Source organism: Aedes albopictus, chromosome 3 (assembly GCF_035046485.1).
Source record: "Aedes albopictus strain Foshan chromosome 3, AalbF5, whole genome shotgun sequence".
NCBI classification, from domain to species: domain Eukaryota; kingdom Metazoa; phylum Arthropoda; class Insecta; order Diptera; family Culicidae; genus Aedes; species Aedes albopictus.
This window is the reverse complement of record NC_085138.1, coordinates 271,705,746-271,720,374: the sequence shown is the minus strand read 5'-3', so window position 1 is coordinate 271,720,374 and position 14,629 is coordinate 271,705,746. Positions and strand designations below refer to the sequence as shown.

The 14,629-nt window shown below is 38.3% G+C and overlaps 1 protein-coding gene across 7 annotated transcripts in view; it reads right to left on the bottom strand.

Moving 5' to 3' along the window:
• LOC109433178 (serine/threonine-protein kinase Genghis Khan) overlaps window positions 1-14,629 on the bottom strand; it is a 187,331-nt gene that overhangs the window by 5,272 nt on the left and 167,430 nt on the right. For 5 of the 7 annotated variants that reach the window (XM_062860822.1, XM_062860820.1, XM_062860821.1 and 2 more), the window contains 10 exons: window positions 10,078-10,473; window positions 9,900-9,995; window positions 8,333-9,035; window positions 7,570-7,668; window positions 7,398-7,508; window positions 7,149-7,334; window positions 6,987-7,080; window positions 6,777-6,924; window positions 6,642-6,711; window positions 6,458-6,585 (listed from right to left, as the gene is read on the bottom strand). In XM_062860822.1, the coding sequence (XP_062716806.1) occupies window positions 6,458-6,585; window positions 6,642-6,711; window positions 6,777-6,924; window positions 6,987-7,080; window positions 7,149-7,334; window positions 7,398-7,508; window positions 7,570-7,668; window positions 8,333-9,035; window positions 9,900-9,995; window positions 10,078-10,473 (2,031 nt within the window). The remainder of the gene's footprint in view (window positions 1-6,457; window positions 6,586-6,641; window positions 6,712-6,776; window positions 6,925-6,986; window positions 7,081-7,148; window positions 7,335-7,397; window positions 7,509-7,569; window positions 7,669-8,332; window positions 9,036-9,899; window positions 9,996-10,077; window positions 10,474-14,629) is intronic. The other 2 variants (XM_062860824.1, XM_062860825.1) reach the window with 2 other exon arrangements.

Below are 14,629 nucleotides of genomic sequence, written 5' to 3'. Positions count from 1 at the left end.
ATGGATAAAAGTATTGTGTTGTTCCTTGCTGAGCATGCATCGCTCCTGCATGGGGTGAGTATCGAATCGAACGTGTCCCTCTTCGATGATATGAAACTTGGTTAAACTTTTCCAATTAATTATTTTTACACGATTTTCACCATCCTATCATCTACTAGAAGTCGTTTCAGTTTTGGATGCTTTCTAAATAAATAAAATGCTTGCAACGACTTGTGATTATTGTAGTGAAGAGAGTCGCAAAATCTACAATAGCAACGGATATGCTCAATTAATCTTTGCAACTCCATCCACGATTTGTGCAAGTATTATTTTGCCGTTGGACGTAAAAATGTCACATGTTACATTTCGACATTTTTTTGGTTTTTATGTTAAGCGTAATATTTAGATAGGGTAGCAAACCACTTGGGCAGCGGCCGGTATTTTGGGCACTCTTCGCTTTGGGTGTGAATTGGCTGAGTTATAGCAGAAAAGTGCCCAAAACAGGACCCCTGCCGAGATGGTTCCACTTCCATACGCATTTTTAAAATATTCTGCCAAAATATGAATTTTAATATATTTTGATAGTTGAAATGCAACAAAGTTTATTTTGAAACTTTAAATGTGTTTTTTCTATTGTAACATGTGACATTCATTCATCCGAGGGCAGTAATGATATGCTATGATGTGTTGTGTTAGGAAATAGATAAGAACAGGAGCCCTGTGTAGTGAATAAGATGAGTAGTAGTAGTAGTAGTAGTAGTAGTAGTAGTAGTAGTAGTAGTAGTAGTAGTAGTAGTAGTAGTAGTAGTAGTAGTAGTAGTAGTAGTAGTAGTAGTAGTAGTAGTAGTAGTAGTAGTAGTAGTAGTAGTAGTAGTAGTAGTAGTAGTAGTAGTAGTAGTAGTAGTAGTAGTAGTAGTAGTAGTAGTAGTAGTAGTAGTAGTAGTAGTAGTAGTAGTAGTAGTAGTAGTAGTAGTAGTAGTAGTAGTAGTAGTAGTAGTAGTAGTAGTAGTAGTAGTAGTAGTAGTAGTAGTAGTAGTAGTAGTAGTAGTAGTAGTAGTAGTAGTAGTAGTAGTAGTAGTAGTAGTAGTAGTAGTAGTAGTAGTAGTAGTAGTAGTAGTAGTAGTAGTAGTAGTAGTAGTAGTAGTAGTAGTAGTAGTAGTAGTAGTAGTAGTAGTAGTAGTAGTAGTAGTAGTAGTAGTAGTAGTAGTAGTAGTAGTAGTAGTAGTAGTAGTAGTAGTAGTAGTAGTAGTAGTAGTAGTAGTAGTAGTAGTAGTAGTAGTAGTAGTAGTAGTAGTAGTAGTAGTAGTAGTAGTAGTAGTAGTAGTAGTAGTAGTAGTAGTAGTAGTAGTAGTAGTAGTAGTAGTAGTAGTAGTAGTAGTAGTAGTAGTAGTAGTAGTAGTAGTAGTAGTAGTAGTAGTAGTAGTAGTAGTAGTAGTAGTAGTAGTAGTAGTAGTAGTAGTAGTAGTAGTAGTAGTAGTAGTAGTAGTAGTAGTAGTAGTAGTAGTAGTAGTAGTAGTAGTAGTAGTAGTAGTAGTAGTAGTAGTAGTAGTAGTAGTAGTAGTAGTAGTAGTAGTAGTAGTAGTAGTAGTAGTAGTAGTAGTAGTAGTAGTAGTAGTAGTAGTAGTAGTAGTAGTAGTAGTAGTAGTAGTAGTAGTAGTAGTAGTAGTAGTAGTAGTAGTAGTAGTAGTAGTAGTAGTAGTAGTAGTAGTAGTAGTAGTAGTAGTAGTAGTAGTAGTAGTAGTAGTAGTAGTAGTAGTAGTAGTAGTAGTAGTAGTAGTAGTAGTAGTAGTAGTAGTAGTAGTAGTAGTAGTAGTAGTAGTAGTAGTAGTAGTAGTAGTAGTAGTAGTAGTAGTAGTAGTAGTAGTAGTAGTAGTAGTAGTAGTAGTAGTAGTAGTAGTAGTAGTAGTAGTAGTAGTAGTAGTAGTAGTAGTAGTAGTAGTAGTAGTAGTAGTAGTAGTAGTAGTAGTAGTAGTAGTAGTAGTAGTAGTAGTAGTAGTAGTAGTAGTAGTAGTAGTAGTAGTAGTAGTAGTAGTAGTAGTAGTAGTAGTAGTAGTAGTAGTAGTAGTAGTAGTAGTAGTAGTAGTAGTAGTAGTAGTAGTAGTAGTAGTAGTAGTAGTAGTAGTAGTAGTAGTAGTAGTAGTAGTAGTAGTAGTAGTAGTAGTAGTAGTAGTAGTAGTAGTAGTAGTAGTAGTAGTAGTAGTAGTAGTAGTAGTAGTAGTAGTAGTAGTAGTAGTAGTAGTAGTAGTAGTAGTAGTAGTAGTAGTAGTAGTAGTAGTAGTAGTAGTAGTAGTAGTAGTAGTAGTAGTAGTAGTAGTAGTAGTAGTAGTAGTAGTAGTAGTAGTAGTAGTAGTAGTAGTAGTAGTAGTAGTAGTAGTAGTAGTAGTAGTAGTAGTAGTAGTAGTAGTAGTAGTAGTAGTAGTAGTAGTAGTAGTAGTAGTAGTAGTAGTAGTAGTAGTAGTAGTAGTAGTAGTAGTAGTAGTAGTAGTAGTAGTAGTAGTAGTAGTAGTAGTAGTAGTAGTAGTAGTAGTAGTAGTAGTAGTAGTAGTAGTAGTAGTAGTAGTAGTAGTAGTAGTAGTAGTAGTAGTAGTAGTAGTAGTAGTAGTAGTAGTAGTAGTAGTAGTAGTAGTAGTAGTAGTAGTAGTAGTAGTAGTAGTAGTAGTAGTAGTAGTAGTAGTAGTAGTAGTAGTAGTAGTAGTAGTAGTAGTAGTAGTAGTAGTAGTAGTAGTAGTAGTAGTAGTAGTAGTAGTAGTAGTAGTAGTAGTAGTAGTAGTAGTAGTAGTAGTAGTAGTAGTAGTAGTAGTAGTAGTAGTAGTAGTAGTAGTAGTAGTAGTAGTAGTAGTAGTAGTAGTAGTAGTAGTAGTAGTAGTAGTAGTAGTAGTAGTAGTAGTAGTAGTAGTAGTAGTAGTAGTAGTAGTAGTAGTAGTAGTAGTAGTAGTAGTAGTAGTAGTAGTAGTAGTAGTAGTAGTAGTAGTAGTAGTAGTAGTAGTAGTAGTAGTAGTAGTAGTAGTAGTAGTAGTAGTAGTAGTAGTAGTAGTAGTAGTAGTAGTAGTAGTAGTAGTAGTAGTAGTAGTAGTAGTAGTAGTAGTAGTAGTAGTAGTAGTAGTAGTAGTAGTAGTAGTAGTAGTAGTAGTAGTAGTAGTAGTAGTAGTAGTAGTAGTAGTAGTAGTAGTAGTAGTAGTAGTAGTAGTAGTAGTAGTAGTAGTAGTAGTAGTAGTAGTAGTAGTAGTAGTAGTAGTAGTAGTAGTAGTAGTAGTAGTAGTAGTAGTAGTAGTAGTAGTAGTAGTAGTAGTAGTAGTAGTAGTAGTAGTAGTAGTAGTAGTAGTAGTAGTAGTAGTAGTAGTAGTAGTAGTAGTAGTAGTAGTAGTAGTAGTAGTAGTAGTAGTAGTAGTAGTAGTAGTAGTAGTAGTAGTAGTAGTAGTAGTAGTAGTAGTAGTAGTAGTAGTAGTAGTAGTAGTAGTAGTAGTAGTAGTAGTAGTAGTAGTAGTAGTAGTAGTAGTAGTAGTAGTAGTAGTAGTAGTAGTAGTAGTAGTAGTAGTAGTAGTAGTAGTAGTAGTAGTAGTAGTAGTAGTAGTAGTAGTAGTAGTAGTAGTAGTAGTAGTAGTAGTAGTAGTAGTAGTAGTAGTAGTAGTAGTAGTAGTAGTAGTAGTAGTAGTAGTAGTAGTAGTAGTAGTAGTAGTAGTAGTAGTAGTAGTAGTAGTAGTAGTAGTAGTAGTAGTAGTAGTAGTAGTAGTAGTAGTAGTAGTAGTAGTAGTAGTAGTAGTAGTAGTAGTAGTAGTAGTAGTAGTAGTAGTAGTAGTAGTAGTAGTAGTAGTAGTAGTAGTAGTAGTAGTAGTAGTAGTAGTAGTAGTAGTAGTAGTAGTAGTAGTAGTAGTAGTAGTAGTAGTAGTAGTAGTAGTAGTAGTAGTAGTAGTAGTAGTAGTAGTAGTAGTAGTAGTAGTAGTAGTAGTAGTAGTAGTAGTAGTAGTAGTAGTAGTAGTAGTAGTAGTAGTAGTAGTAGTAGTAGTAGTAGTAGTAGTAGTAGTAGTAGTAGTAGTAGTAGTAGTAGTAGTAGTAGTAGTAGTAGTAGTAGTAGTAGTAGTAGTAGTAGTAGTAGTAGTAGTAGTAGTAGTAGTAGTAGTAGTAGTAGTAGTAGTAGTAGTAGTAGTAGTAGTAGTAGTAGTAGTAGTAGTAGTAGTAGTAGTAGTAGTAGTAGTAGTAGTAGTAGTAGTAGTAGTAGTAGTAGTAGTAGTAGTAGTAGTAGTAGTAGTAGTAGTAGTAGTAGTAGTAGTAGTAGTAGTAGTAAGGATTTCTCCATACATTCCTTCAAGACTTCCGCTAGTGATTGCTCCAATAATTCCATCTGGAATTATTAGAAGTTTTTCTGCGGTTTTTTTTTTCTAGAAATTCTTTCAAAAAATTTTACCAGAGATTATTCAAGAATTATTCCAGGAATTCCTTAAACAATCCTTTAGTAGTCCATCCAAGGATTCCTTCAATTATTCGTCCAGAAATTACTGCAGACATGGATTCCTTCAGATTTTTTTACATACATAAATTCTTAAAAGAATTCGCTAAGAAAAAGCTCTCCTGGGATTTTCTAAGAAATTTCTCGAGATTGCTTCCGGGATTCCTCATGAGGTTTTTTCAAGAATTCCTCCAGAGATTCACTCGGGAATTCCTTCTGTATTTTTACTCCTGGAATTCCTTCAGGAACTCCTCCAGGAATTTATCCAAGACTTCCTTCAGGAACAGTTTAGGGGTTCCCTTAGGAATCCCTCTTGGGATTGCTTATGGCATAGGTTCCCAAACTTTTGGGTGCGGCGATTCCCTTTGGCCAGCAGACGTACTCTTCGCGACCCACCATAGAAATTCTCTCATTTGTTGTCTGTTACAGTAAAATATTCGAATGTCCTTCGCGACCCCCGTGGATGAAGGCTGGCGACCCCCCTGGGGGTCGCGACCCACAGTTTGGGAAACCATGACTTATGGGATTCCATCTGGGGTTTCTTCAGGAATTGCTCTAGCGATTCCTTCAGGAGTTCCTCTACGAACTTTTCTTAGCATTGATTTCTCCATGTATTCTTTCTGCGATTTCTACAATACCTCATCCTGGGATCTCTTCAGGAACCTGTCCTGGAATTCCCTCAGGAATTCCTCCAGTGATTTATTAATTAAGTTATGCTGAAATTCCTCTAAGAACTCTTACTAGGATTTCTCCAGAAATTCTTCCAGATATTCCTCTAGGAATTCCTGCGGGGATTCCTCCAGAAATTCCCTTAAGAATTCCTTTAAAGTTTTCTCTAGGAATTCCTGCAGTGATTCCTCTAGAGATTCCTTCAGGCATTCCTTCAGGAATTCCTTCAAGCAATCGTCTAGGAATTCCTCCAGGGGTTCCTCCAGGGATATCTCATGAAAGTGTTCCAGTGATTCTTCAAGGAATTCCTCCGAGAATTCCTCCAAAGGTTTCTCATGGAATTTATACAAGGATTCTTCAGAAAATTCATCCGGAGTTTCTTTCGGGAATTCCTCTAGACATTTGTCTAGAATTTGTCCAGAAGTTCCTCCAGGAATTGCTGCCAGGGTTCCTGCAGGGATTTCTTCAAGAATTTCTCCATGAATTCCTTCAGAAATTCCTACAAGGATACCTACAGAAATTTATGTCCAAGATCCTTGAGAGATTTCGTCAGTCCTCGAGGGATTCCTCTGGGAATTCTTCCAGGGATTGCTCCAGAAGTCTTAGAGGAATAAACATCCACGATATTTCAAGATTGCTAATCAGCATAGACAAAATGGATGATTAATTTCTGAAATATGTAGACATTTCTTAAGAAAACCTTTGGACGGGTTCCCATTATGTTTTACTGAAGAAATTGTTGAAAGAAACCATGAAGGAAATTCAGGGTTAGTCCTAGAAAGAGTTCGTTATTTCCAAAAGAGCTACTCTAAAAGTATTCCTCAAGTTATTTATCCTGAACTCTCTCTGGAAATTCTCCTGATATTTGCCAAGGCTTTCCAAAGGATTTTTTCCAGAGCTACAAGGCGTTTTATACTGATTTTCGGCATTTATAAGCTGAGAACTCATGACACCATTTAGCTGACTACTCGGCTGGCAAAACTCGGCATTCGTAAACCGAGATTCGGCATTTAAAATTAAGTGAGTACTTATTTTTTTTCATGAAATAATCCTGGAAACGCTCTAGAAGTTTCGGAAAAAGAGAAAGTGAGACATTGGAGGAAAAAAAAATGTTGGAAAAGAGCAAAAATAGTGGCTTTTTTCATCAGAAAGAAATGCTCTTTGGGCTACCGTGAAATCACCTAATTCCAATCACCTCCAAAACAAAACAAATAAGGTGAACGGAATTAGGAACCAAATAAGAATTAGGTGATGTCACGTTATTCAAGTTTCTTTGGTATCTAAATGATGTCCAACCAACGACCCATTTCGTCTGAGTAATTTTTTTTTCAATGGGTATTATCAAGTACAGAGCTTCAACCTTACCTTCAGGACATCCTGCAGGGATGACATACTGCCGAGTGGACTAGGTGATCTTGGTAACGAGGGTGGTTGATCCCGTGGTCGGGCCGGAGCCGTCCGCTTAGCACCTGGGAACGAATTATTGGAACCTTCTTTTAATGGGTGTGAGTGCAGAAACGTTCTGCAGAGAGTTAACATAAATACCAACCATTGTGGGGATGGATCATTGGGCGGGGTGGTGCTCGTGGTGGTGGCGGAGCGTGTCGCATCGTTGAGATCTGCAAGCAATGAACTCAAAGGATGAGAAAAAATGTCTGTTTTAGAGTGTTAGGGAATGCCTTACTCGATGTTGGTTGTTTTGATCCGCCGTTTCTATCGTTGTGGGCAGGTCCAGAAGCCGTTGCTTTTGAATGCCGTCTCCCGGACCCATGTGCGAGATGTGGTTGAAGTTTGTGGGAGCTGAAATCAGCTTCGAGCGGCGATCGGTACTTCTGAAAGTGGGATTGAGGGGTTAGGCTAGCGTGTTTTGATCCAATAGATAGCGTTTACTTACGTTCGTATCGTCCGACTACCCTCGTTGCGCAAAGAAAATCGTTTCGACTTTAGACGTCCCTCACGATCGCATGGCGTTAGATTAAGTAGCTCACCTGTAAAAATTGAAAGAACAAACCTTAGGGTCTCAAACAAAGAATCTTTTCTAAGTTGAACAACTTACGTGTATGCATATTGGCTAGGTAGATAACATGCGCCGCGTCGTTCAGAGTGGTCAACGAGAGGCTGCCATTGTTCATCAGTGGACGGGAACGCTTGAGTCCGATCGATTGAACCCAGTCGGCGGTTTGCGCGTTGAAGATATCGAGATGTGTTTCCGAGTAGACTAGCAGATGACCATCACAATAGGCTGGAAGGTAATTTTGATGTGAATTAGGATTTTATGTCCAAAAACTTATTATTTGGAACTTACTTATATGGGTGGGTACGGCCGGGTACATAATTTCCCGATCACGAGATTTGCGCCCTTGCAAATCTACATAAATGGCTAAGGTTTGGAATACCAATAGATATTCACCATGGGCTGAAATTGAAGAAAAAAGTTCTTGAAAATGGAGTACATATGCTTATGAAAAGAAATTTACCGTTCGATCCTTGCCCAGATTGAATTTCGATAACTCGCCATGCATCGACTCCGGAATACGCAAGGAAATTATTCAACTGGTTCTCCGGATGGACAAGAGCTGCAATATAGATATTGTTATAGCACGTTCTCTCAGTTTTATTTCATAAAGATCATGCTACGTTCCCACGACATGAAACCAACCATTACTAAAATCAATAAAGTTCTAATACCTTAAAACAGGGCGAAAAAACATGTTTCGGCATATAAGAAAGGTAAGGCTTAGCTTAGATTGACTGATATACCAGAACCAGTGCAAGTGCACGATAAATTATTGTAAAAAATGACTAGCAGTGGTAATACACTCTCTCACAGTAATTCAGCTTGTAAAAGATTCGATGGCGTCCTTGCAGTCAGTTAGAAATAAAAAAGAAATATTACTAGGCAGTATTTGCTATTTAGAGACGTTTAATTTTGCGTCCCCATAATGGTTATACAGTAAGGAAGGTTTGTTAGATCACAGGATTCTTTTTGATTTACCGCGACGCGAAATCGGTCATTTGCGAAAAATACATCGCCTTGACAAGGACAAAACACTTGAAGCAAGAGAAGATTAATACACATAATTTCGCACAAAAACTTCTCTTATGCATGGTGGATAGTTTCCATTGGATACTTACTAAATGTACGTATCGTAAACTTGAAATACTGGCATACCTAAATATAAAGTTTTGTTTCTTTTCGGCCCGTTTTACGATACATGGTTGAACTACATGGTTACTTACGCATTGCTTGGGCCTCTCCTTGTAGGCAGTAGGCCGTAAATCCACTTTGATGGCCTATCGCCAGCCGAAGATCGGACAGCATCTGCAAACTCTGCACCGGATACGCAACGGTAAACTCGCACATCTTATGATGCCGACTCCTATTTCGATTGACCACGTACACCACAATCTGCGACGTGTTCTGCCGTTTCAAAGCGATCACTATACAGAACACCGGCTGCGGTCCACGCTCGATAATTCCCGTACACGCTGTTATGCAATTCTTCGATTCCGCCACCTTTATCCACTCCACATCCGTTGCTTCCAGCGCTCGGATTGGCAAAAGCCTCAAATGACGCTGTTTGCCACACAGAATCGCCAGCAACTGCTCTTCCGCGATGTACCACAGTTGGTAGACCTTTTTACTTTCCCCTATCCGGGCGATCTCACTGCGGTCCAAATCCAAACAAAACAGACCGTCTTCCGTACCCAGCAGAATCCGGTCCGGATCGATGATGAGCGCACTCAATGCGCTCCGGATCGCCGACAGGGAGCTATCCAGCACCTCTTTCACGCGGAAAATGGCCGTATTTGGTAGGTTGTTTCGTTTCAGTATTCGATGTAACTCGCTCAGGGCCACCACCCACTTGGCTTTCTCGGATTCGGTATCCGCCAGCATTAGTGTCTGCAGCGATGGGCCACCGTCCATCAGGGAGGTTGTTATCTAAAATAAAGTTGATTTCATGTTGAAATCTTGTCGTTAGGCATAACGTATGGCAATGCAAACATAGTGTTGATATAATGAAATAGGACAAGTATGGATCGGAACGATATGCGGAGAATTTAGGAACTGTCGAACTAATGATGACGAGGCCAAAATGTCCATGAACTTTATAGCGCATTTTTCCGGGGCATAACGTCCGAACATAAAGGTACGTCACAAAGTCCAAAGAAAGAAGGCATATAGGATGTTGACGCACCCAAACTTTCACACGTTATTTCGCAAAAAAAAAAACGCGACTTAACGACCGGGACATTGTGATCCGGCCCCGACGCACAATACTGGGTAACTATCGAAGAACATCAATAGACAATGGGACAGATAGATGAACGGAGCACTTTATTTTGTCGATTAGTAAGAACGTCGATGTTCAAGAATTAACAGAACGGAACATGTGATGACACGCTTGTCAGCAGAAGGGGTTGCTGTACAGTATCATCAGAATTTAGACGAGAGATTAGGAAAGACCAACGAATCAGGCGATCCATCCGAAATATTGACAACATCAACGCAACAGGTACCGGTCAGTGATTCCAACGTGCTGGTTTGGTGTCGTATCATCACCGTGTAACGAACGAGAAGAAACGAATTAGTATCAGCAAGACAGCGTGATTGCTGAAGCGCAAGAAAAATATGGACGCATGAAGGCTGTACGCGGTGAAAGACCTGCGACGCTGAACGTCTGAGAAAATGTGATCTTAGAAGTGATGATATTTGTGTCATTATATGGTAAGTACGTGTTAAGTGTTTCAGAAACATGAGTATCATTAAATCAATAAAATAGTAATCATTTAGTAGTTTCCTTACCTTAAAGATACAAGGAACATCTTTCTTAGCTGCATGAATTACATCGCTCTCCCGAACTCCTGATACGTTGAATTCCGGGTCACGCATATCTAATACCTAAAATATCACGAAAAATATATCAATTAGCGTTGAACGTTGAACGCTTCCAACCATCCTACCATTGCCTCGAGAAACCTACCTGAGTAACGTGAACACTTGGTAATGCACTGCGGTCCGCCGAGATGTCGTACAGAAACAGCTTAAAATCACAAACAACAACAAACTGGCGTACCCAGCCACGCTTGACGGCTCCCAGCTTAGGTACCTTCACGTAGCCCTCGTACGCCGTGCCGATGCCGCGGGTCGGATCGATTCCGAGCGGCCGTTTCGTCTGGTCGGACGGCACCGGGCACTGCGTGGGCACCTTCTGGCAGCAGATCATGTGGCAGGCGAAACCGCACAGCTCGCACACCACGCCCTGCCGGGTCAGGCCAACCATGAGCGAGGTGCAGTGGTTGCACTTGGTGGGACTAGAGAACGTTCGCACCAGGAACTGGTGCACCTTCTGCTTTGGCATCATCACGCTGTGCATGCTCTGTGAATGAAATTAAAAAATATTAAAGTATTAAAGAGCGAAATTCAACAATAAAGTTTCAATGTTAATTTGGATTGTATAAGATTCTCTTGTAAGCCAGAGAGAATTCCGAAAAAAAACTCATCTAGAATGCACAATTGCACACTGTATTTTCATTTCCGAGACCATCAGAAATCAGCATCTAAGAATGAAAACGAAAGGTTTCACTCCCTGTTTGTCACAATGGGGCACGTTCGGCGTGGATCTATGACATTTGGTCGAAAGACATTTAGTCGAATGACGTTTGGTCGAACGGACATTTGGTCGAAAGCCATTTTTCGGAAAAAGAAGCATATGACATTTAGTCGAATGGACAATTCGTCGAATGGACATCTAGTCGAAAGGCACTAACTGATAAAGAGATGTGAGTGGAAAATAATATTATAGATTTCGGTTATCGTCATCTTTATTTATATGTTATTGAACAAGCAAGCCTCGTTGAATAAATGTACGACTCGTGCTGAAAAAAAATCATCATTTTGCAACTTGTTGCATAAATAACCATTTTGGCTCACGTTCAGTTCATATGCAACACTGCGTCAAAGAAAAGCCTATGTTTAAGGACAAACGTCTAGAAATCCCACTTCAACAGTGCATCAGAACTTCAGACGCACAATTCTCAAGAAGCAAGCTTCAAACAACAGTGCTATAAAATGCTGTTTTTGCTCACTTACAATAAGCTTGAAACAAGAAGATCAGGTGCGCTGGTTTTGTTTACGAAGAGATTTGTACGCTCGAAGTCGCGAGTAAGTGCCAAAGTCGGCCATTGTGGCGGCCATTTTGGGATCCTAACCAATCTGTCCTTAAAAGAAGGAAAAATATCCGATGAAAAAGTCGGCAGCAATAACATCCAAATATCAAACGGAAGAACAGCTTGTATTCAAAAGGAGAAATTTCTTCTGAAACATTCAGTAGTTGGTACAGGAAAACGCAATGAAATAAATAAACGTGAAAGAATAGCCTATGTTTCAAAGAAGGAAAAATTCATGATAAAAAGACAGCAGCCATAACATTCAAACATAGTACAAAAACGAATTTTGAAAGAATAGCCTATGTTCAAAAGAAGGAAAAATCATAGATGAAAAAATCACAACCATAATGTCCACTCTTCACTCTCAGCACAAATAATACACTTGAAAGTTGAAAAGAAGGAAAAATAGTAGATGGAAAAGCCAGTATGTTATACACAAAAACGCAATGGAATGGTGAAACTGGAAAGAAGAACCGAAACTTACACTGCACTACAATATTTTTTTGTTTTTTTTTTATGTTTGATATAATTAAACACGATTTAATTGCTATACGACTTAACGTCCGTTCGACCAAACGTACTTTCAACCAAATAAGTTCAGTAACATATAAATTATGATACCGAAATCTATAAAATTGTTTTCCATTCAAAACTCTTCATCAGTTAGTTTCGACCAAATGTCCACTCGACGAATTGTCCATTCGACTAAATGTCACATGCTTCTTCTTCCAAAACATGGGTTTCGACCAAGTGTCCATTCAATCAAATGTCCGTTCGACCAATTGTACTTTCGACCAAATGTCATTCGACCAAACGTCATTCGACCAAATGTCATTCGACGAAATGTCCTAAAGCCAAAATATGAATTACTTAAAAGGTGACCCATCTTGCCCCGCACTTTTTTCACGGCGCAAAATCGATCACTTTTTAAAACGGCTTGTTTAACATCATATTTTGTATTTAATGAACTTTTTATCGACTTTTAGCATAGCTAACTAGTGTATTAAAGAGTAGCGAACGAATGCAAACCAATCCGATTTGTATTTACAAAGTTATGGTGATCCATCCTTAGGCGACCCATCTTGTCCCGCCCCACCCTACTAGATTTGTAGTAATGAGCTGAATTTCAGTATGGTGAGAAGGTCAATTCTCCGTTTCTGCAATGAAATGGTGCAAAAAGCGTGGGTACCGAGATGTCGTTAAAACTTTGCCGAGATCTCGGTAATCCAACTTTTTACCGAGATCTCGGCAAAGTTCACCGAGACTCGGTAATGGTTTACTGAAATCTCGGTAAAAATTTTACTGAGACTCAGTAAATATTTTACCGAGATATCAGCTGTTGGGTTCTCGGTAAACCGTTTACCGAGATCAATTTCTGAATTTAAGTGTGTAGGCAAGGAATCATAATACCCACGCTTTTTACACCATTTTATTGCAAAAACGGAGAATAGGAGGCAATCAGCGAAGTACTAGATTGAAAGTAGTGAACTGGATTTTTGTATGGTGAGATGATCAATTCTCCATTTCTGCAATGAAATGGTGCAAACAGCGTAGGTTATATGATTTATTGGCTAATTTGATGCTATTTGAGCAAAAGTTTGAATAACTGTGTTGTTGTATTATTTTTTTCCTGCAACTTCAACAACACAGTTATCCAAACTTTTGCTCAAACAGCATCAAGTTAGTCAATAAATCATATAACCCACGCTGTTTGCACCATTTCATTGCAGAAATGGAGAACTGATCATCTCGCCATACAAAAATCCAGCTCACTACTTTCAATCTAGTTCTTCACTGATTGCCTCCTATAGGACAGGTCGGTGAAGTACTAGATTTGTAGTAATGAGCTGAATTTTAGTATGGTGAGAAGGTCAATTCTTCGTTTCTGCACTGAAATGGTGCAAAAAGCGTGGGTATTATGATTCGTTGCCTAATTTGATGCTGTTTGAGCAAAACTTTGGGCAACAGTGTTGTTGTTTTCTCCATTTCTTGCAACATAAACAACATAGTTATCAAAAGTTTTGCTCAAACAGCATCAAATTAGGCAACGAATCATAATACCCACGCTTTTTGTACCATTTCATTGCAGAAACAGAGAACTGACCTTCTCACCATACTAAAATTCAGCTCATTACTACAAATCTAGTACATCACCGATCTGTCCTATTCTGAATATTGGTGGCCACTGATCCGAGAAATTCGGATTATTCCGAAATAAAGCCATATTAAGAAAATTAATCTAGACCACTGCACAGTAATCCACGAACCAGATTTACGAGGAAAGATGCATCCAACGCTTTCAAATGAGTTTTTAGGCAAATATAGTCTTCTACAAAGTTGTTCCTAAAAATAAGGCCCTCTTTTCAATATACATGAAAATTAGGGTGGTCCATATTTACGAAGACATTGGAAACCAAACTTTTTTATTTGCAAGAAAAATTAATTCTTAAATTAATTCTTAAAAAATCAGTTTAAAAAAAATGTTATGATGGGTTGGGGCAAACATAAAAAATATCTTTTGCCCGCATTCAAAAGAAGAAATGTTGTTATAAAACATATCAAAAAATTAGGGGGGTGTTTTTTTGTAACACAAGTGAAAATACTTGAAAAATGCCTATTTTTTCTAGAAAATCATCAATATCTTTTGAACGGAATAACGTAGCAACATTCTCAGCGCACGAAAATGCACGTTTTTGGAAGCTCTAAAAGTGGTTCTTAGGCGACTTTAACGAGAAATTTGAAACAACAAAGACAAAGCAAATAAACAAATTTGGTCAAAACAGTTTAAACGCTTTATCTTTTTTGTTTCAAATTTCTCATCAAAGTTGTCTAAGAACCATTTTTAGAGCTTTAAAAAATGCACATTTTCGTGCGCTGAGAATATTGCTACGTCATTCCGTTGAAAAGATATTGATGATTTTCTATAAAAAATGGCACTTTTCAAGTATTTTTCACTTGAGTTACAAAAGTAACACCCCTCTTATTTTTTTATATGTTTTATAACAACATTTCTTCATTTGAATGCGGGCAAAAGACATTTTTTCTGTTCGCCCCAACCCATCATAACACCTTTTTAAAAAACTATGATTTTTTTAAAGAAAAAACGCCTGTTACTATTGAACCAAAAGAGATAACGCCCATCTCAGCGCACGAAACGACGCGTCTTCAAATGCTCTACAAGTGTTTCTTGGGCGACTTTGATGAAAAATCGAAACTGAAAAAGTCAATTTTAAAGCTACATAAAAAGTGTCTTCAGCAAACTTGCTCAAAATTTATAGATCTACAACTTTCCCGAAGAATGTATATAGTTATTCTTGCAAATAGAAAAGTTTGGTTCCCAATTTCTTTGAAAATATGGACCACCCT